Source organism: Crocuta crocuta, unplaced genomic scaffold (genome assembly GCF_008692635.1).
Source record: "Crocuta crocuta isolate KB4526 unplaced genomic scaffold, BGI_CrCroc_1.0 scaffold271, whole genome shotgun sequence".
In the NCBI taxonomy this organism is placed as follows: domain Eukaryota; kingdom Metazoa; phylum Chordata; class Mammalia; order Carnivora; family Hyaenidae; genus Crocuta; species Crocuta crocuta.
In genome coordinates, this window is record NW_027527824.1 from 5929164 (window position 1) to 5951924 (window position 22761).

General features: G+C 51.8%; 1 protein-coding gene across 1 annotated transcript in view; it reads left to right on the top strand.

The window, feature by feature from the left end:
• The first annotated feature begins 3749 nt into the window (after nt 1-3749).
• The window catches only part of DSCAML1 (DS cell adhesion molecule like 1), a 330897-nt gene continuing 311885 nt past the window's right edge, over nt 3750-22761 (top strand). Inside the window, 2 exon segments of the mRNA XM_077777444.1 lie at nt 3750-4059; nt 7723-7869. Coding sequence (XP_077633570.1) covers nt 7767-7869 — 103 coding nt within the window. The 5' untranslated portion in view covers nt 3750-4059; nt 7723-7766.

The window sequence follows — 22761 nt, forward strand, 5'->3', positions numbered from 1 at the left end:
CAGTGAATGCTAAAAACGAAGCGATGGCCATGGCGATGGTGAAGATGGGCGTCGAGCAGGTGTGCCAGGTTTGGGGGAAAGGCACGGCCAGGAGGCACGGGCCTTGGCCCTGGCTGTCCCGGGGCAGCTACCAACTCTGATCGCCCGTCACTGCTCTGATGCTGTCCAGGGAAACCCGCCCTTCTCTTCCCCAGGGTCTAGACATAGACTGTGTTTAAGGTGTGAACACGCAAGAGGCGGGTTTTCTGATGAAGGAGCCAGACCCTGTCTCGCTGGTCCAGACCTGGGTTTCGGATGGACATGGTGGTCGAGTTGAGGTCCCTCTGGTTGGTCTCTGGACCTAGGTTTTCCAACAGTGGGGTAAGAGCAATCAGAGTGAGGGCGAGTAATGTATCCTGTGTGAAAACCTCCATGTGTAAATGCAGTGCAGTAACAAAGCTGGCAAATTAACCTGAGAAACTCACCAGGCCACATCTGCATAAAAAATGGTGCGCCAGCCTGGGGGCAGTAGCGTGTGGCTATTGCGATGCTTTTCTGTTATTGATCCCACGGCTATTATTTTATGAACTTGATCACCAAATTAAGTTAATTAATGTGGTGCTAAGGTCCTGTCAGCCAAGCCCATGAAAACTGCCTATTGTTGGAAAAGGTGATGTGAAAGTCCAGTGGGGCAAGATGTCCTTGTTTCTTAGAAGCGTTACTCTTGAGCTGTAGACAGAGGACCACCTGCAGCAGAAATCGTTTCCTGGCCTGATGACAGACTTGCTGAACCTGTTATCTAAGGATCTGTATTTTTTAAATGTTTTATTTATTGTTATATTTGAGAGACAGAGAGTGAACAGGGGAGGTGCAGAGAGCTAGAGACAGAATCCAAAGCAGGCTCCAGGCTTCAAGCTGTCAGCACAGAGCCCGACGTGGGGCTCGAACCCACGAGCAGTGAGATCATGACCTGAGCCAAAGTTGGCTGCTCAACCGACTGAGCTGCCCAGGCGCCCCTAAGGATCTGTGTTTTTAACCAGGCTCTCCAGCTGATTCTACATCGTACCTTTCGAGAACTGTGTTAAGTAGTAGTAGTAGTAGCTGTTGTTGTTATTGCTGTAGCTGAGAGGTAAGTATTTGTTGTGGGATATTTATTCCGCAAATGCTGCTGCCTCTTATAATGATGATACTTAGAAGAATAGCAGCAGGCACTAACGTATCCCAGAAACTGACATTTATAGGAACTCATCCAGCCTAACAACCCTTGAGGTCACCCCCATTTTATAGATGGGGAAACTAAGGCACAGAGAAGTGAGGTCATCTTGCCTGAGATTACATTGCTTGTGAGTGGCAGAGCAGGGATTCACACCTGGGGAGGCTGCCCCCTGAGGCTGGGTGCTAAGTGCCCGGTGCTGTGCCAGGCTCAGAGGATAGAGTGGTGACCGGGACAGGGAGCTCACGGCCCTGCAGGGGAGCCCCGCCAGCTCCTCCCACCCCTGCTGTCCTGGGGACTCACCGCTTTCCCCCATCCACACTTGCTGTGCCCGGACATGGATACCCATTGAAGCCTCTTGCCTGTCTCTGGGGGGCGGGTTACGGGTCCACACTAGCAGATGCTCCTGGACGGGAAGTCCAGTGAATGAGATGAGTAAATATTGTAAAAGAAGAGAACAAAATGACTCACTTCTCCCAGTGGAGGTGGCGAGGTGTTAATATTTCAGTCCCCTTGGGTTGTCATTTATGATGACTGGAGACGATCACGTGGGGATAATTCAGCGGACACCTGGGGACAAGCCTCTCTTGGCCAGACACCCTCACCCCAGCCCCGGCCAGGAGGGTGGGGGCCCATGGGTGTCAAATACATAGGTGTCAAGTTTCCTTCCCCAAACTAATCCGGGTGGCCAGACGGCAGCAGGAGGGAGGGCCGGGTGCTCAGAGAGCTGATGTGATGGATATTGAGATTTCAGTGGTGACCCTGGGGGCAGCCCAAATGCCTGGGGGCGATTTCTGGTTTAAAAATATTGCCGTGCTATTTCTACACGTCTAATCTCCCAGCGATTTGGAGCCTGTTTTCTGAAACACAGCATCGGGGTGCTGCTCCATGTTAAACGGCAGAGAAGATTAAATGGGTTTAAGTCTGGGCGTCTGTCACATCACAACCGAGCCCATAACTTCCATTTTCTATTAAAAATCCATTTCCCCCTTTGACCAGAAGAAGCTTTGCTGTTGATCTCAATGTCTCCCTCTTTATTTATGAAGTGTTTCCCCTCCTCTTGTTCTCTCTGTAAATATGCCTGGTTCTGTCTGCAGAGGGAAGAAAGAGCTGGGGCGGGGGGCCAGGGGGCTTCCCTGAGATTTAAGGGGAAAGTAGAAGTTTCTTGTGTGAGGGCGTGCTTTCCAAAATGGGACTGGCTTCCGGAAAGGGAGTGAGGGGGAACCTCCCAAGACCCTAAACTTTGAAGTCTTTTTCTCAGTGCTGTGACAGGAAAACNACCCAGTCTGGGGTGTACCCAGCCTGGAAGCGGACTTTGTGGTTTGTCCCCACCATGGTTCACACACTAGAGCAGTTCTGTCCCCGGGCCCAGAAGGAAGGCAGCATTGGGCTCCGGCACTGACACTGTATTACTTTGGAGAAGTTGGTTAACTTTGAGTCTTAATCTCCTTATCCATGAGATCAAAATAACAATAATACCACCTCNCTCCCAAAAATAAACAAATATTAAAAAAAAAAAAAGGCTGGTGGGGCTCTTGCTTCCCCGCCCAGATCTTACTCACCCACAGTACCTCGGGTCCTTGATCAGCCCCTCTAGGGCTGTGCCTTTTCCAGAACGGCCTCCAGAGGTGGAAGACTGTGCTCAAGGTCTCCTGCTGCATCTCTGCTCCAGGCGAGCAACCCTTCTTCATATGGCATGGTCTTGAGACCTTGCACCTTTCACCTGTGGTATAATAGAAAGTGCTCGAAGACCCTTGTTAGGAACAATGGGTTCACATTTCAGTTCTGTTATTACCAGTGTGAGCTCTGGCAAATCACATAACTATTCTCAGCCTGTGAAAGGGAATGATAGGGGCACCAGTCTGCCTCAGTGGGTTAAGCGTCTGACTTCGGCTCAGGTCATGATCTCACGGCTTGTGGGTTCGAGCCCCGCGTCGGGCTCTGTGCTGACAGCTCAGAGCCTGGAGCCTGCTTCAGATTCTCTGTGTGTGTCTCTCTCTGCCCCTCCCCCACTTGCACGGTCTCTCTCTCCCTCTCAAAAATAAATAAACATTAAAAAAATATTTAATTTAAAAGGGAATGATAAAAAATAGGTGATACCAGCCCTTCTCAGGGTTGTGCAAATGAATTTAACAAATGAATTGAGGTAATGGGTGTGAACCTGCCTGCCATATAATAGGTGCTCAATAAATATTTACTGACGCAATTTCAGTATTTCTCCTAATGTGTGGCTGCCAATAGTGGATCATGGCTTCAGACCCTTCAACCTGGCGGAGTGGTGGCCAATCCCCTCTCCCTGGACTGGGCTTGGTATGGAAAGCGAGGTGTTTTAACTTTCGCCGTTCATGTGCTGGGCTAGAAGCTTCTGTGCGGCAGGAACTGCCTCACGTCTGCCTGTGCGGGTGCCTGGGGTGTAGTCAGAGCTCAGTAAGCACTTCCTGAATGACTGGTGCTTGAATTCCGAATGGGTGTGGGGCACTCGCCTCTGTAGTGTGGGAGGTGATTACCAGAACGTGGCTAATCCAGCCTCTCCCCTACCTCCCCTGCAGCTCGCCCTGAAGATGTCGGCACCAGCCTCTACTTTGTAAATGACTCCTTGCAGCAGGTGACCTTTTCCAGCTCCGTGGGGGTGGTGGTGCCCTGCCCGGCCGCCGGCTCCCCCAGTGCGGCCCTTCGATGGTACCTGGCCACTGGGGACGACATCTACGACGTGCCTCACATCCGGCACGTCCACGCCAACGGGACCCTGCAGCTCTACCCCTTCTCCCCCTCCGCCTTCAATAGCTTTATCCACGACAATGACTACTTCTGCACCGCGGAGAATGCGGCCGGCAAGATCCGGAGCCCCAACATCCGCGTCAAAGCAGGTAGGGTGCTGGCCACCTGCTGCCTACTGAGGGGCTCGGTCCTGTCCTAAGGGTGGTGATGGGGAGCAGGCACAGCCCCTTGTTCTGAGGATGGGGGGGCACGTGGAAGAAGTCTGTCTCTCAAGGAGAGTGTTCTAGCTCTTTGGAACCTTAGCTCCCTACTAGGTGGGTGCCCTTAGGCAATGAGGACACCTTTCTGAGCCTCCCCATTCTCTGCAAAGCTGGACCCAGTACCCACCCCGTTCATCACTACGTGTGATGGTTAACTGAGATGATGCTCATTTATTAAAAAAAAAATTTTTTTTAATAATATTTGTGTATTTTTGAGAGAGAGGGAGACAGAGAGTACGCAGGGAAGGGGCAGAGGAGAGAGGGAGACACAGAATCCCAAGCAGGCTCCAGGCTCCAAGCTGCCAGCACAGAGTCCGACACGGGTCCTGAGCCCACGAACCGCGAGATCGTGACCTGAGCCCAAGTCGGATGCTTAACTGACTGAGCCACCCAGGCGCCCCAAGGTGGCCGGTGCTCATTTAAATTAAGTGTTCATTTCAGTGCTTGAGTCATGGAAAACATCCAGTGAGTTGCTCTCTTTAAAAAAAAAAAAAAGTTCTATTGAAATATATAAAGAAGAGTACACATATTATAAGTAGATAGCTTGATGATTTTCACAGACTGTAATATCCGGATCAAGATACATAATATCAGCACCTCAGAAGCCCCCCTTTGCTTTTTCCTGTCACCACCCCCCTAGGGGAAAGCCATTGTCTGACTTCTAACAATACAGGTGTTTGCCTATTTTTGTACTTTATATAAATGGAGTCATGTAGTATGTATTCTCTTGAATCTTTTGCTCACTGTTGTTCGTGGGATTTACCCCTACTGCTGTGTGTAGTCGAATGGAGTTGTTCATTCTCATGGCTGTGTAGTGTTCTATTGTTCAACTACCGCATTTGTTTATCCATTCCACTGTTGATGGATCTTTGCGTATATCTTATGAGAACAGGCACTTAGATAAAATTCATGATGGAAAATCTTGGCAGTGAAGGATTTTGGTCTTTGGAAGGGTTGATGGAGGCAAGGAAGTGAGGGTTTCTCAGCTGTTCTCTTTGTTTTTAATATTTATTTATTTTGGAGACAGAGACAGAGCGTGAGCAGGGGAGGGGCAGAGAGAAGAGGGAGACACAGAATCCAAGGCAGGCTCCAGGCTCTGAGCTGCCAGCACAGAGCCCGACGCGGGTCCCGAACCCATAAACCTTGAGATCATGACCTGAGCCGAAGTGGGATGCTCAACCGACTGAGCCACCCAGGCGCCCCTCAGCTGCTCTTTTTAAAGAAAATAGAAAATTTCATTTCTGGGGGTGAGGTCAGGAGGTGGGGCAAGGGCTTAGATGGAGCTACTCTTAATTAGGATGTCATGATACTCAGGTGTGTCATAATCCGTTGTAAGGTGTGCCTCAAGTAGTAATAAAGCACCGAAGTTTTGGGACTGATTTTCTTAGAAGAGCTTTCTGGGTGGGAGAGGACAGGTAACGTTTTAGCCCACTGTGATGGCCCCAGGCCTTGGGTGCGCCATTTTCCCTGGTGATTGTGTTGGGCGGAGAAGAGTACGTTCCGGAGAAGACCTCCCAACCTGCATGCAAGGTCCTGCAAGATCTCTGACTTCCAGGGTCCTTCTGCCTTAGGCATGCCTCTCTCAGGTTCAAGGTTTCAAGTAGCTGGGAACGGGTGCCTACAGGGGGTGAGGTGGGGAGGGCGCTCTGCAATAAAAAGCTGGGCTTCATCCGATTGGTTTGGTTGGGGGTAGATGTGAGCTCTTAGAACCCAGGACCGTGCCCCTGGGGCTCCCTATGGAACTTCTCAGGAGAAGATCTTTGCACTGTCCCCCTAACACCACCAGCTGCTGGGTCAGAAGCCCTGAGGCCAGAGCTTGGTGCAGCTCTCTCACCTCCACAGCCTAAAGGACTGGTTTAAGAGAAACTAATGTCCTATTTCCTGTTATGTGCCTGTCACTGGGTTAGGATGCAGTTTTCACAATAATCCTATAAGGCGTTTTTGTTTTTTATACCAGTGAGGGACTAAGACACGAGAGGTTAAGTGGCTTGCCCACGGGCACATAGCCAGTCAGTGAGAGGTGTAAGCTATCATGACAAATGATATTTTTGCAGTGCTTTCCTGGGCCAGGCCTTCTACACGCTGCTCTTATTGTTATTTCCTTTTACAAATGAGGACACTGAGGCTCCAGAAGCTTCAGCAGCTCTTGTGCAGAGTCCCACAGCAGCTCAGCAGAGGAGGCAGGCCTGCGTGCCCCCTCAGCCCGGCCTTGGCTGGCTCCCTGGGGGGCTCCCTGGCCATATGCACCCGAAGCCCGGCTCTGTCTGCTCTGCCCTTGGCTTCCCTCCCGGGTCGGCTCCCCATCGGCCTCCTTCGAGCTCCCCTCACGGCCTGGGCAGCGCCCCGCCCACACCCTTCTCCACCTCTCCACCCGGCCCTCTTTCTTCCTTGGCACAGTCCCAGCAGGGAGGCGGGGGAGGAATGAAGGCCTGGGCAGGCCGGGCAGGGCTGGCCTGACTAGAGACACAGCCAATTAAGCGGCTCTTGATGAAGCCAGAGGGGCTGCAGGTGCACAGCCAGAGGGGCTGCGGGGCCCTGAGCGTCACCCAGGCAACCGTGGCCGGGAGAGCAGGAGGGCACGCTGCCCAGGTGCCTGCTGAAGGACAAGGTCGGCAGGCAGTGGGGATCTGGCCGTGCCAGCTCTGCTTGGCAGAGAAGGGTGGAAGGAAGGGATGAGCCCCGGGACAGGCCGGGCAGAGGAGGGCACGGGAGGGGCGGGGCCAAGGCTGAGCCGGCCCACCCGCGGGACCTGACTTGCAGAGTGGCTGCAGGTGACAGCGCCCCGGAATCCAGCCCCGGGACCGAGGCAGGAGCTCCCCACTGCACACCGCAGGGGAAGGAACAGAGCGCTCTGCAGACAGGGCCAAGCCTGAGGGTCAGGCTGTAGGCAGTGTCAGGAGGGAGGAGAAGGCAGTAAGCATTCTTTGTTTTGGAGAATCTTAGAGACTGATTTTTAGACACCATCACAATTTCAGATGTTCTCTTCCATTGTCCTTCTAAGCCGCCAGGCCCTTCCAGGACGTTTGGTGTGTAGGCTACACGTTCTCAGGCTGCCTTTCACACGGAAGTGGCACAAAAGTCTGTTGTCGGATTGTGTGTCACAGTTTTTATTTTTTGGCAAGTTGTGGTCGCCGTGCGCAAAGCTATTGCCACCCTGGGCCCAGGAGGCATGTGGGAAGTCAAGCGTGTCTGCTTAGAGGAATTCTCTCCTACGTCCTTGCTGCCTATGTATCCCCTTGTCGGGTATGATCACAGCGCAGCACTTGGGTGCTGCCCTCAGGCCCTTCCAGTCTAGTGGCTTGTTAGTACGCACTGAAATCGGACAGGTTGGAAGCCGGGCTTCTGGTCTTGCAGAGGCGGGGAGGCTGGGCTACCCCGCGGAGCAGAGAGGAAGTTGCTGGGGCGGGAGGAAGACCATGGCAGGAGCGTTTGGGCTGGCGGGGGAGGAGGTGATGCGGGGTGAGGCCTGGGGGTGCTGAGGCCCTTCTCAGGCCCCCACCACATCTCAGCCTTGTGACGCCCCCCCTTTCCCGCTCCCTCATCTCTCTGCAGTTTTCAGGGAACCCTACACCGTCCGGGTGGAGGATCAAAGGTCAATGCGTGGAAACGTGGCCGTCTTCAAGTGCCTCATCCCCTCCTCAGTGCAGGAATACGTTAGCGTTGTGTCCTGGGAGAGGGACACGGTCTCCATCATCCCAGGTAAGGCGGGGNGAGCTGAGATCTTGACGTTGGTTCTGGTGACTGCCGTGTTGTTCTGGTGATGCTTCGGCAAAGCGAGCGCCTTCGGTCTCAGCTTGGCAGGTCTCTGTGTGGCCTTGCAGACCCATGTGCCAGCAGCCTCCCTCTGCTGGGTGTGTGACGGTCCCGTCTGACACGGGGTGCATCCTACTCCCCCAAAAGGGTGGGGTCCCGGTCCTTCCTGGCCCCTGGACCTTTGCTTGCCCTTGCTTTTTGCACTGAAAGGCGAGGCTGGAAGTTCCTTTCCTGTGAGGGGCTGGGGGACTGGACGGCCAGAGTGTGGCTGTGGTCTGTGTCCCCGCCTGCAAGACCAAGCCACGAGCACCGGCTCCTGAGAGGACCAGACTAGAGTAACATGCACATGGGACTTTTAGCGTCTGCCTGTGCCTGGTACTAGGAAAAGAGGTTCATACCGTGTCGCAGGTTCACCTCGTTAGAGCCGCCATGAGTGCGGCCCCTCCTTACTGGTTCCCGTTCTCCACGTGGTGTTGTCTCTTCAACAGGAAATCTGGTCTGGAAACCCCAGAGAGGACCTCAAGTCCTCAAAGCACCCCCAGGCCTCCGGTTACAAAGGGTGGTCTCCCCATCCTTCCCCCCCCCCCCCCCCCCCCCCCAAAGGACAGCCGTCTCTTTACACCAACCTCTGCCTTCCTTTCCTCTGAGCNCTTTTTCTTCCTTTCTCTGGCTGAGGACCTTGGTTTGTCCTTCCTGTGAAATGGAGGGAGCTGACCAGGTGCTGAGCGCCTGCAGCCTGGATGTCTCATCGTTGGTCGAATGAAACGATTCTAGTGGCTCGGGGTTTTGGGCCGGTTCGGGAAGGCCGACTTGGGCGCAGGAAAGCCGTAAAGCCGGGCGGCTAAATCCTGCCACACGTTTGAGTCTCCGGAAGCTCTTGGAAAGACCTAGCGCTTGGGACCAACCCCAGCTCGGTATCTCGGTGGCGGAGCCTGGGCACCCGTGTTTTTAAAGCTCTTTACATGGTTGCAGCGTGCGGTTAGGAGGAGCGCCAGCGCTTCGGCATATTTACAGCTACCGTGGCGGGAGTCTCTTCCTGAGACGTTAATTTGTGTTCTGCTCCCCGGGCTTTCTCCTCCTCTCGGCTGCAAGCAGATGGCCAGGCCGTTCTGTTTCCCAGCTTCGGAGCTGGTCGCAGGACAGGAATCCGAATCCCCGTTAAGACAGCTGCTCTTCCTGCCTTTTGTGAAACCAGAAGCTAATAGGAAAGGTTAGGTTGGGCGTTCTTGCCGGGGAAGAGGGCCTCTGAGGACAGGGAACGGAAAAACCAGGACACAAATGAGTGCGGATCGCAGGGACGGGGATGGGACTGTGGGCCGCTTAGTGGGTGCAGCTGGAGGAAGCCATTGGGCCTCACAATGGGTGGCTGTGTGTAGCTCCCCGGGGTCTGGGACTGAGTCCAGGGTTCTTGCATCTGCAGCTCAAGACCCAAAGGGATGAGGTGGGCAGGGGCGGCTGACTGGTGAGAGAGCCTGGACCTTGGCACATCCCTGGGGGAAGCCCCAGTAGTGATTGGATGTCCATTTATCCCACAGAGTCTGATGGAATGCGATTTACAGAACCTGAAGAAATGTGGTGTTTTTTATACACTTGAGTATAGGGACTAAGAGTTATGTTCATTAAGATAATATCAATTATTAATATTATTAAATAATAATTATTGTTCTTTGAGTGCTACTATCTGCCAGGCACTGGCCGAGAAACATTCACATGTGATCTCATTTCGTTTTCATAAAAAGTCTGTAAGTGTATTTTTTCCCCTCCACTTTACAGAAGAGGATACAGGTCCTAGAAGTCAAGTAACTTCTTCTGGGTAATGCATCTATTAAGCAGAACGCGGGGGCTTGAGCTCACGTCTGTTCTTTCAACCTGTGCACTTACCCCGCGCAGAACTGCCTCCCAGCACCCATACGCGTGTTATCCAATATGGTGTTACCCTGCGTAAAATGGAGGCTTTAAGCATGTGCTCTAACAAGGAGGGCTTTGGCCTTATGAAGGAAGGGGGAAAGGTCCATGTTGGATCTTAGGGAAGGCTTCACGGAATTGAGTAGAGCGATAAAGAGCCTGGATTGGTGACCAGCCACCTGGGTTGAGACTCATTCCACTGTTTAATCAGCAGGGGCGAGTCTTTTGCCCTGCTGTGCCTCAGTTTCCCTAACTGTAATAAAATGGGGATGATGATTGCTCTACTTTACAGGGTTTAAGAAGTTGACGTATGTCAAAGGTTCCAAGCGCTGGCTGTCATGCTGAGGACAGCTGTGGCTATGATGATGAGGACCCGATGGGAAGAGCCCAATCCCCTTCTTGCCGTTTCCTGTTGCAGTGTATCTGTTTCCGCCATGTGACAGGCTCTGCGGCCCCTGCTGTTGAGTTTCCCAGGGTGAGAACTGACTAGTTCCTCCGCACATCCCTGGCTTCTAACGCATCACCTTGGGCACGAACAGTGTTGAAATATGGGTAATCGTAGTGGGTGTGGGGTCAGCCAAGATGACGACGCCAGTGCAGACGGGAGAGAGGGAAGGTTAACCTGACTCCTCGGCGTAGGAGCTGGGGCAGTGAGCTTCCCCACGGCAACCCTTGTAGTTGAGGCTTCGGGGCAATCTTTGATGTCGAGACGGGGCTGGGGGCCCCAAAGGGCATAATTATCAGGGAAGTGGGCTTGGTCCTAATCTGTAGGGCTCTGTTAAACTTCAGGCCTGTAGCACCTCTTTCTTTCCCTTAGCCTTGGAGAATTGTCCTCCTCTGCCCAGCCCTCTGGCACCATCCATAATCATTCTAGATCCTTCTACAGCTATGTGTTAGATCCAGGGACCCAAAGCACACAAATCCAGCTAACACGCTCCCAGAGGAATCCGTGAGAACCAGAGACTGGAGTTTTGCTTCCTCCAGCCTCTGTAGATGAGAGGGCAGAACTTGGGCCCACAGGCTGCATGCTTTAGTTTTGGAAAATGCAAATTGTTCTTTTTTTTTTCGCATAAAAGCAGGATTATCTGCCATCTATACTCACACTGTACCCAGTGCGTGCGTGCGTGTGTGTGTGTGTGTGTGTGTTTTGTCTGGAAGGTCGAGTATCAGCTTCTCATGGTGGGGGAAGATTTAATAATTAGGTTGCCGTGAGGTTAGGGGAGGACCCAGGAGCCCGTTNCCCCCCACCTGCCCTGATGCTTTAGAGTAGGCTTCTGGAACAGAGAACCGTGATGACTTTGATCTTGGATCTTCCGCAGACCGCAGGGCCAACAGAAGCAGGTGGTGGAGAACAGTAGAAGGAGTGGGAAGGCTGATATGGGTCACTCAGGGCCCCAGGGGACATCTCTGTGGGGAGAGCAGTGGCCCTTTGAGGAAGGGGCTCAAAGGGGTGGGTGCCGGCCCCTGCTAATGAAGAGCTTGCCTTAACCCCCTCTCTCTGAGGGTGTTTGGAAGGAATTAAGGGCTTGGTGGCTAAACAGGCAAGGCAAGTTGGGTACTGGCTCACCCAGCTGTCCAGGGTCGGGAGGCGCAGGTAAGCCTCTGGGAACTGGCTGCCGAAACTCTCTTGCCTGTAGTTTTCCCGGGTAGAGGCTGGAGAGACCAAGATGCAAGCTTTCCCCCAAATGCTACTTCCCCCCCAAACTACCTACTACATCCCCTGCCTTTTCCCTTCTCCAAGCTGGTCATCTCCCTTCCACTGGCGTATTTGAAGACGTAAGAGCACAGAGCCTCTCACCTATGATCTGGCGACTCCTACCCTTTACTCCTCTCTTGGGGGCCTTGGTCTTGAGAAGAACTGGCTCTGCAGAGTGGGTGGAGTGGGGGTAGGAGGGCAAAGGGCTGTGCACAAACATAAATAAAAATTAAGGCCTCCAGTGGAGCTGAGATGTGGTTTAATTTCCCATCTGCATGATCACTATTACAAGCATGTTATTGGATATAAAGATAAATCCGGCCCTGTTCCTAATAGCTTTTAATTTCCACCAGACCTGATTATATCGATGCGGGCTCCTTGTGGGAGTTTCCCAGCATGCTCTTCACTGGCATGCTGACTGGCTGTCTTGGCCCCAGAGGGGAGTTTTGGGCACCGCTCAGATGCGGGCCAGATGTGTCTACCGGTGCCTTGGAAGACCAGCCTGGATCGGCTCTTGATGCGGATGGGGCCCTGGAACGCTGGGTTGTCATCAGGCCCTGGCAGGGCGGGGTGTATGCTGGGAGCTCTGTGTGTTGGGGGTGGGGAGGGGCAGGGGAGAGAAGCGGGGCCAGGAGGAATCTGGTCAGAGGGGTCCCTGCTGACTAGTGGGCAGGGCTCCTGGACGGAACCCACCCTTGACGGAGGAGAGAGTCAGTGAGCCCACCTCCCTGATTGTCCCCAGGGTTCTAAGTTTCTGGGTTCTCTTGTACCTCCTTTCATCTGACCCTGCTGTCTCTTCTGTACCTGTCCCCTCCTCTCCTTTTTGAGACCCTTACTGATACCCTACTTCTCTTTGTCCTTTAAACTCAGCCCACATGTGTCCCCTTCCATAAGCCTGCCGACAGAACTTCCGCCATTTTCTCTTGTGTGATGGGTGGTTGTTTCTGTCTCCTGCTGCGCAGGGCATACAGCTGTATCTTTTCCATCTCTCTCTCCTCGGGGCCCCCATAGCACCTGCCACAGCATAATAGTAATAAGATTAATGATAATATCTATCATGTATTGAGATCTAAATTATCTCTAATCCTCGCAATAACCCTTTAAGAGATAACATGTTTTGTTTCGTTGTTTTTTTTTTCTTCTTCTAATTTTATAAATGAGGACATTGAAGCCCAGGGAAATGAAGCAATTTACCCAAGGTCACACAGCTCACAAAGGCTGTAACCTGAATTTGAACTGGGGTCCTCCCAGTCCCTCTACCTCCTGCTGCCTCTCCAGCGCAGGCTTCTCATTAAGAACGGACTGTTCTGGGGCGCCTGGGTGGCTCAGTTGGTTAAGCCTCTGACTCTGGATTTCTGCTCAGGTCATGGTCTCATGGTTTGTGAGTTTGAGCCCCGCGTTGGGCTCCACACTGACAGTGTGGAGCCTGCTTGAGGTTCTCTCTCTCCCCTTCTCTTTGCCCCTCCCCTGCTCACTTGCTGTCTGAGTAAATAAGCTTTTTTAAAAAATGGACTGTCCTGGGTCGCCTGAGTGGCTCAGTCAGTTAAGCGTCCAAATTCAGCTCAGGTCATGATCTCACAACTTGTGGGTTCAAGCCCCGCGTCGGGCTCTGTGCTGACGGCTCAGAGCCTGGAGCCTGCTTCGGATTCTGTGTCTCCCTCTCTCTCTGCTCCTCTCCTGCTCCCACTCTGTCTTTCATAAATGAATAAATATTTTTTAAAAAATGGACTCTCTTCAGGTTTTCTTCCAGGAGGAGGACCTGTCCCTGTCTCCTGCACTTGCCTAGGGACAGAAATGTGTCACCAACCTTTCTACCGACCTCTGGCTATGTGCTCAGTGACCAGAAGCTCTGGCTTTTCTGCAGGGCAGCAGACCTCCAGCTGAAGGATCGGTGAACAAAATAGCCATTCTAACAAGAAGGCTTTGTTGGGCACTGGCTCTGTTTTTGGCCTAGTGGGTGACACAAAGACCGCCCTGGTCTAGGGGCTTAGGATTCAGTTTGTGCCGTCAGCTCTGACGGACAGGGATGGATCATCTCCGCACAGTAAACAATCACATATGGTCTTGGTCTGCTTTGGAATACAGAGGCGAAAGACAACTTACTAATTGCCTTTTGCTCAGGCTGATCCCAGGACTACCTCGGCTCCCGTATGTCTACACCGACTTGGACGGGGTGTGGAGCAGACAAGAGAGAGCTGGGCTGTGCCTGGAAACCAGTTTGGATGCATGTGGGCTACGCCTGGATGGAGTCACGGGCTGTCGGAGAGATCTTGTGGCCCAGCCTCCACACTTGCTGATAAGCTGATGAGTTCTTCACCCCTTCTCTCCTGACATTCTCAGGGCCCATGAGGTGTTTTATTTTTACCATCAAACTTCCCTCCTTCGTTGTGTATCTAAAACCTACCCGTCTTTCAAAGCCTGGTTCAAATACCACTTTTTCCATGATGTCCTTCCCGATTTCTGCTAAGAATGGATTTAAAAATCACCCCGATTAACCTTCTTCGAGGGGATCCTTTTGTGAACTCCCTCTGGACTTGATCAGTTCCTTGCTCAAGGCGGTAGTCGTGTTTTGTCTTGTATATTTGCAATCTGTGTTCTCCCCACCACGAGAGTGTATCACCAGCAAAGGCCAGCTCCTTATTTTTTTCAGGCCCCTCTCTCCTCATAGAAGATGATTAATGAAGATGACAGAATGCCAGTCTCTCCCCCACTAAACTGTCATGTGGCAGGGAGGAAGGAGGGAGGCCTAGGTAAGGTTGCACTCAAACCTGGTGGCATTAAGGATTTAAGTCGGGTGGTCCTTGGTCTTTGTTACACTGAGCTGCCCCAGGGACAGAAGGCTTCTGTGGGTCCCCCTGTGATGTTCTGCTGTTTAGATATAACACTGGGGATCTCAGCTCACGACTCTCTAGGACCACAGAGGAAAGGGGTTGGGATGGTCAGCCTGGGCTATGGTGAAGTAGATGACGTGCTCAAGGCAATTTAACAAACGGGCTTTGGGCCCCTGCTGGGTGATGGGCACAGGGTCAGGCCTTGAAGAGGAGTCGAACTTGCCCGTGATCTGCTTCTTCCCTTCGGCAGCTCCAGAGTAGGATTGTAGTATCTTCCCATGAAGAGCATGATAGGACCGAGCTCTGATTCTTTCTGACGGTGGCCCAATGAGCCATTGCCAAAGGGAGGGAAGGCTGTCGTTGAGTCTTGGGATAGATCCCCGGGGCCCAGGGGGCAAAAGGGGCGCTTTGGGTAGAGGTAGCCGCAGGGGCAAAGGCAGGAGAGGGTGGGGGTGATCTGGAGGGCAAATTAAGTGGTGAGAGCAGTTTGAAAAGGATGCCAGGGTAGGAAATTCCTGCCAGTTGTAGGGAAAAAACAAAAAAGAAGAACACACAAAAAAGTGTGTGTGGAGGGGCAACATGGTAACAATGACTAATGCTTATGAACCCCTTATGAGGTTCCCAGGCTCTGTGTTGGCTCATTTAGTCGTCAGAGCAATCTGATGAAGGGGCTGTTATTGCAGCCCCATTTTACAGATGAACAAACTGAAGCACAACGAAGCGAAGTGAACTGCCTAAAGTGAGGAAGTGGTAGACCCACCACGTGTGCATTTAGGTACCATTCTCTGCATTCCCAAGCCCTATGCTGTATTGCCTGGTGAAAACTTGACACACAAAATATATTTTAAAAACTGCTGCAAAGCCCCAAGAAAAAGACAAGCCGATAGAAAATCGGGAAACAGATGGGAGCAGACAGCTTACCGAAGAGGTAGTGGGATGCGGCGGACAGAAGGCATGCTGCGGNGGAAGTGAACTGCCTAAAGTGAGGAAGTGGTAGACCCACCTGACGTGTGCATTTAGGTACCATTCTCTGCATTCCCAAGCCCTATGCTGTATTGCCTGGTGAAAACTTGACACACAAAATATATTTTAAAAACTGCTGCAAAGCCCCAAGAAAAAGACAAGCCGATAGAAAATCGGGAAACAGATGGGAGCAGACAGCTTACCGAAGAGGTAGTGGGATGCGGCGGACAGAAGGCATGCTGCGGTCTATCAGTCCTAATCCGTGCTCTTGAGCAAGTTCGTTTCAAAGCCTCTTTCATTCGTCTGTGAAATGGGGATAAGGAACCGTCTACACGGAATCCCTTCGAAGCAGATTAGGCCTCTGGAGAGCCCTGAATTCTCAGGTGGGGAAGGAGCAGGCTAAACACGGCAGGGAAAATGCCAGCCCCGACCCCCAGCTTCAGGACGTTGTCCAGCCTCGGGCTGTGCTGGGTGCTGGGCTGGTGATCGTGAGAAGACCCTAAGCGGCTAAGGTGCGATAGTCGGCCGCGGTGGCAGGACGGGGGAAGCAAACGGCCGACACGGTGTGGGATCCGTCTCCGTAGCCACCTGTGTCTTGCACGGTACCTGATGAAAATGACACTAAGGGAAGGGATGAAGGCCTGTGGTTTGGTGCCAACTGAGCAAAGATCCCTTCCACGCACTGCCTGGGCTCATCTCAAAGTGCTCAGAGCCTGGTTCAATAAAAACTAGTATCTCCACGGCCCCACCCAGTGTAGAAAGGGCTTTTACATGATCTCTTTTGCTCTTCGCAGTAACCCCCATTACCTTCCCCTCTTTACAGACGAGAAAGCAGGTGCAGTGAGGGTCAGGGACTCGCGTGGTTAGGCCAGAAGTGTATTAAGACACGTGTCTGCGGGGCTTCGTGGCAGGTGCCTGGATGTCCTCTCGTTGAATTCTCCTCTTAACCCTGTGAGGCAGGCCTGCTATTCTTAGGTACGCAGGGAATGAGGTTCAGAGAGGCCAAGCAATTTGCTCCAGGNATTCTCCTCTTAACCCTGTGAGGCAGGCCTGCTATTTCCATTCTTAGGTACGCAGGGAATGAGGTTCAGAGAGGCCAAGCAATTTGCTCCAGGTCACACAGCTTCTCCATGGCAGAGCTTTTGTCGCTTGGACCCAGAGTCTATGCTCTTTACCTGTAATGCGTTTCCATGACTCCAGCCTGAGGCCTGTCTCAGGGACTCAAGGCAATTGCTGTTCCCTCAGCAAGGCAGTTACAGAGACGAAACAGCAGCTGGCCTTTAATTCTGTTATCGTTGTTTGTTTATCGTTTGCTTGCATGGAGATAGGGGCATCAGACTTAGCCTTAATTTATTCCTTAGGGTGCAGAGAGAAAATTCTCCTAAAGCCATAAACCACAGTCGGCAGGTGAGAGATGAGAGGGTAACATTCAGAAGCAGCAAAGGAATTCTCTCCCTAGTCAGATGACCCGAATTGAAATGATAATCATGGTGATAATAATACTTAGTAAGAAAGGAAGTGATCAATTATTGAGCTCTTAGGTGATAAGTGCTTTCCACGAGCTGTTTGGTTTCATCTTCCCTAATGTCTCACATAGCGGCTGGTATTGTTCCATTTAGCAGATGAGAAGCCCGAGGCACAGGGAGGTCAGTCACTTGCTCAAGGCCACAGAGTGAGGAACTGGGCCCGGGGCACTTTGATTTCAGCTCTTAGCGATGACTGGGCCACCTCTCAAACCATGCCATGTCCCTTTCCTCTGTATGGCACTCTCTGGTTATAAAGCTTGTTTCCAGGCATATTCTTAGAGTCTTCCCATTTGATCTGAGGTGGGGCATGTTCTTACCCTCACCTAACAGACCTGGAAACCGAGGCTTAGGGGGACTGCGAGACCTGCCCAAGGTCACCCAGCCAGGGAGAAGGATAGAGGAACTCTGGCGTGATGCCTGTACCCCAGGAGCCAAGACGCCCCTGCTAGACCGCACGCCCACGGCTCCCCAGGACCCTTTCCAATCTCCCGGTGGGTGGGCTGCTCTGCCGTTACCTGCCAGTTGGTTAGTTCCAGAACCATCAGCCACAGCTCCACAGTCGAGCAAAATAGTCTGTGTTCACAGGTGCGTCTGGTGGTGTATGCATGTGTCGTGTTTTGCTTTTCCATTTAGTTCATGGCAGGCGCTGCATTTCCAGAGCACCCACTGGGTGAATTTCAGCAGATTTAAGACAATTGCCGGCAGACGCTCTGCCCCGCGATCACGCCGTGGCAGTGGCCACAGAGCAAGTGGCATTGTTTGGTTAAGTTGGCACCTCTGTAAGTTACCCTGAAATCAGAGCGGGATTCTTTATAGAAGGTTATCCTACACATAAATCATCATTAGACTACCTCATTTTTGTTTAATGCCTACCTAACTGTGCTGTAGTCTAAAAATGTGTGTTTAGTGAAGTCAAGGGTTGCAGGGAAATTATAGGGTTTTCAAAAACCCATTTGCTTTGCTGGTGTTCACATCAGAATCAATCTTGCTTTTAGTTCTCAATCTCATTGCAAACATGCAGGACTGCTTGCCGAATTCTGGCATTTAATGTAGGGTAGTGTTTATTCAGGAGAAGCCGACGGTGCTTACAGAATGGTGGAGCTATGTATAGATGGCACTTCCTGCCAAGCCTGTGATTTTGAACTCTGTTGCGCGTCAATGAGACCTTGCCGCCAGGGGACGGGCTGCGGTTCTAGGCAGAGGTCGGATGCAGACCCTGATGCCACAAGCCTCACTGCACTCTGGCACCCAGTAGGCGCTCAGATGAGGTGTGTTGAATGCCTGCAAGGGAGGTTGAAGGTGGGGGGGGGCAGTGACTGACCTTTGCATTGGGCTCTCAATGGCATGAATGAAAATGAAGGGAAGGGTGAGGCTCTGTGCCTGCTGGTCGAGCCCTCACGCGCGCCCGTTCCGCCTCAGATGATCAGGGCTTGCTTGGAGCCTCTGGGTGATGGAGTGAAGCTGTATAGCAAAGCCAAAAGGGTGTAGGCTCTGGCCAGAGAGAGACCTGGATTTACCTCTGCGCCCCGCTCCTAAATTGCCATGTGGCCCCAAGTAGGTCGTTTTTCTCAGCAGCCGTGATGATTGGAAGTTAGGTACTTTTTCTGTATGGAGAAAATATAGTCTCCATGTATATAGCGAGCATTTTTCTGCATAGATCTGGTTTTTCTGTTTGTTTTGTGTTTTTTTTTTTTACATAGATATTCTCTCGATGTAGGGTTTCAACTCTGTTTTGTGCTGAGCAGGTACAGAGTAACTATTCAGGATTAGTCATCCCCTCCAGGCCTGGCAGGTTTCTAGGAGGAGTGAGCGTCCAGGTGTGGGCATCCAGGGGCTGAGCCTAGATTGTGGGGACCTAGGGGTGAGCATGTGGGGGTAAGCTTGGGTCTCATTCCATTGGGGCCGAGGGCCCAAGGGCAGGATGTTGAGGGGACAGACCCTGATGTTGGGGCAGAGGCAGAGTATTTTCCCAGGAGGCCTACATATAAGCCCCAATATTCCCTTGGCTTTTGTGGTCCAGCGGGCGTCTTGCTGTGTGCAGAAGCCTCAGGAGCTGGGGCGTGTGTTGGGCCCGCCTTTCTCAGTGGAACGCTGGGCTCAGGGAACCAGAACAGCCTTCTGCATTCCAGGCCAGCGACAGCAGGTGCTCAGAGGCTGTCACGAAGGCCTCTAAGTTGGAAGCATCTTCCTCTCACGCCTGGAGGCTTCTGCCCTCCACATCAGGGTCAGACAGTCCCTGAACGCCCACGTCTTTATGAGCATGGAATCTGCTGGAAGCCTTCAGAGGCAGCCGTGGAGCCGACGACAGAGTGGGAGACAGAAGCCTGTGACAGTGAGTGGCAGTGGGGGTGGGAGTTGGAAGCAGAGTCTGGGTTTTCAGTTCAGCTGCTTTGGGCTCTGGAGTCTGCCAGGTATCAGATGGTACCTCTGTGTGCCGGTCTGGTGGGCCCCCTGAGGCTTTGTTAAGCAAAGGAATCCCTTCAGAGAGCGTGCCGGGGGGACGCTTCCCCACCTCTCAGAGTGGGGCACAGAAACGAAGAGCCTTGCTATCTAGAATGTTCCAGAGCCTGCTGTAGCACAAATCCAGGGATGCAGGGCTACCTGCTCAGAACCTGCGCCTGGGAGAAGGCACAGACGCCATGGGGCTGCAGCTGGCAGTGCCATGGCTTACATTGGCTTCCCCCCTGCATCCATCTAAATGGCTGTATTGGCATAAGCAACAATCAGTGGTTGAATTTTCCGTTCATTATTTAATTTTCGCAAATGTTTTTTGAGATTTCCTGTGTGCAAGAGGCTGTGTTATGTAGACAGCGATTCCCAAGGGTCTTTGCTTGAGGCTCACAGGGGATTTGGAGAAATTCCTCTTTCCACACACCAAGGAAACTCATTTTAATTACACTACATATGTGTGAATGTGTATGAATAGTATGCACGACGTAATTTGTACATGTTGAATATGTACACGTGTGTACTCACATACATACAGTGTTTTTTGAAGTTTTTATTTAAATTACAGTTAATATAGAGTGTGATATTAGTTTCCGGTGTATGATGTAGTGGTTTAATGCATCCATACATGACCTGGTGCTCATCGTGATAAGTACACTCTTTATTCCCATCACCTCTCTCACCCATCCCCCACCTGGCTCCTCTCTGGTAACCGTCAGTTCTCTGTAATTAAGAGTCTGTTTCTTGGTTTGCCTCTCTCTCTCTGTCCCTTTGCTTGTTTTTTTTTTTAATTAAATTTGCAAAAAATGTTTTATTCTTGAGAGAGAGAGAGAGAGACAGAGCATGAGTGGGGGAGGAGCAGAGTGAGAGAGGGAGACACAGAATCTGAAGCAGGTTCCAGGCTCTGAGTTTTCAGCACAGAGCCTGATGCAGGACTCGAACTCACCAGCTGTGAGATCATGACCTGAGCCAAAGTTGGATGCCCAAATGACTGAGGCACCCAGTCTCTCTGTTTTTTTTTTTTTTTAATGTTTGTTTATTTATTTTGAGAGAAAGAGAACAAGAGTGGGCAAGGGGAAGAGAAAAGGAAAGACAGAATCCCAAGCAGGCTTCATGCTGTCAGCACAGAGCTCAAACCCACTACCCATGAGATCATGGCCTAACTGAGACCAAGAGTCAGATGCTGAATCGACTGAGTCACCCAGGTGTCCTTGTTTTCTTTCTTAAATTCCACATATGAGTGAATTCATATGGTAGTTGTCTTTCTCTGACTTATTTTGCTTAGCAGAATAGTCTCTGGCTTCATCTGTGTTGTTGCAAATGGCAAGATTTCATCCCCTTTCTTTAAAAAAATTGTAATGTTTTATTTATTTATTTCTGTGAGAGAGGCAGATTGAGCAGGGGAGGGTCAGAGAGAGAGGGACACACAGAATCTGAAGCAGGCTCCAGGCTCTGAGCTGTCAGCACAGAGCCCAATGTGGGGCTTTAACCCACGAAGCATGAGATCATGACCTGAGTCAAAGTTGGACGCTTAACCGACTGAGCCACCCAGGTGCCCCAGATTTCATCCCTTTTAATGGCTGAGTAATATTCCATTCTGTGTGTGTGTGTGTGTGTGTGTGTGTGCGTGCGCACGTGCGCGCGCACGCACACACACACCCCATATCTTCTTTATTCATTCATCTGTCACTGGACACTTAGGCTGCTTCCGTAATTTGACTATTGTAGATAACGCTGCTATAAACATCAAGGTGCATGTATCCCTTAGAATTAGTATTTTTGTATTTGGGTAAATCCCTCGTAGTGCGATTGCTGGATTGTAGGGTGGTTCTATTTTTAGCTTTTTGAGAGACCTCCATACTGTCTTCAAGAGCGACCGCACCAGTTTGCAATCCCACCAACAGTGCATGAGGGCTCCCCTTTCTCGGCATCCTCTCCAACATCTGTTGCTACCCGAGCATTAATTTTAGCCATTCTGACAAGTGGGAGGGGATATCTCACTGTGGTTTTGATTTGCATTTCCCCGATGATGAGTGTTGAGGGCCATCTTTTCATGTCTTCAACACTCCCAGCTTTTGCCTCTGGAAAGAGCACACTCACTCACCTGTGTACACCCCCACACGCGCCCCACGAGACCCAAGGTAGACACGTTGGCCACTATCCGTAGGGAAGGGCCTAGGAGCATCTAGCTCAGGAGCGTGTCTGGGTGAGTGTACAGAGCTTGGCCTTTTCTCCTGTACAGCAGATAGTCCCCTGTCCCCCCTTCATCTTCTGGGCAGGAGGGTGGGTGCACTAGGTATTGTTGTGAGTTTTGTGGACAGCCTTGGAGCAATCACTATTTGATGAGGCCTCTGAGGTGTAGGTAGAGGAAGGGGAGGGAGAGGCCTGGAAGATGTAGCGACCTGTGCAGGCCTTTGAGGAGCTTGCCGCCTAGCAGGCAAGTTGAACTTGGGACACACGTGACTCCAGATGAGGGAGGGTGTGATTAGGGCACAGGAGGGCACAGCCTCTGCAGACTCACGGGGCTCACAGCCCTGTCTACTGTGGGTAGAGCGGGCGCCGTGGTTCCCCGGGGTCCTGGAGAAGGGGTTGTTTTGGCAGGCTGTGCTCTGCAGGGGAGAGTATTCCAGACCTGTCTGCTCTCAACCTTAGCATCACCTGGGGAGCTTTTAAAAACACACTGCTGTTGGGGCGCCTGGGTGGCTTAGTCGGTTAAGCGTCCAACTTTCGCTTAGGTCATGATCTCATGGTTCGTGGGTTCGAGCCCCGCGTCGGGCTCTGTGCTGACTGCCAGCTCGGAGCCTGGAGCCTGTTTCAGTCTGTGACTCCCTCTCTCTCTGACCCTCCCCTGTTCACGCTGTCTCTCTCTCTCCTAGAAATAAATAAAACATAAAAAAAAAAAAACAAAAAAAACCACACACTGCTGTCTAGGCCCACCCCAAACAATTAAGTCTGGATCCCTGGCATGGTACGACCCAGTCACCTGTATTTGTGAAAGTCCCCTAGGGGATTCTGGCGAGCAAACCCGTGCTCTGCTATAGGAGGCCACGGGGGTAAGGTCCCCAAGTGCACTGCGAACAAAGGCTGTGCTCTTCGGGGAGACCGGCTGGCTTGTCTGGAGCTCATGGTACATTGAAGGGTGGGGAGTAATTGATGCTGTACTGACTTGGATGTAATTAAAGGGTAATGGGGGGTCATTGAAGGTTTTGAGTGGGGAATGGTCAGGACTTTGGGGGTTGGTCTTCGGCGATTAAGGATGTTCCCAGAAACATAAGGGATCATCTGTCTCTGTCTCCTGGAGTCTAAGTCTGTCCTTAAATTTCCCGGGACTTATCACCGGGCAGCCATCAGGTAGGCCTCAGAGTCTAAGCAGTACAGGGATTAAAGACAAACTGAACAGTCTCTTCCTTGTTCTAATATTAGTTAAGTTTGTATTGTGGCTTTAGCAGTTGATAGCACACTTGACATA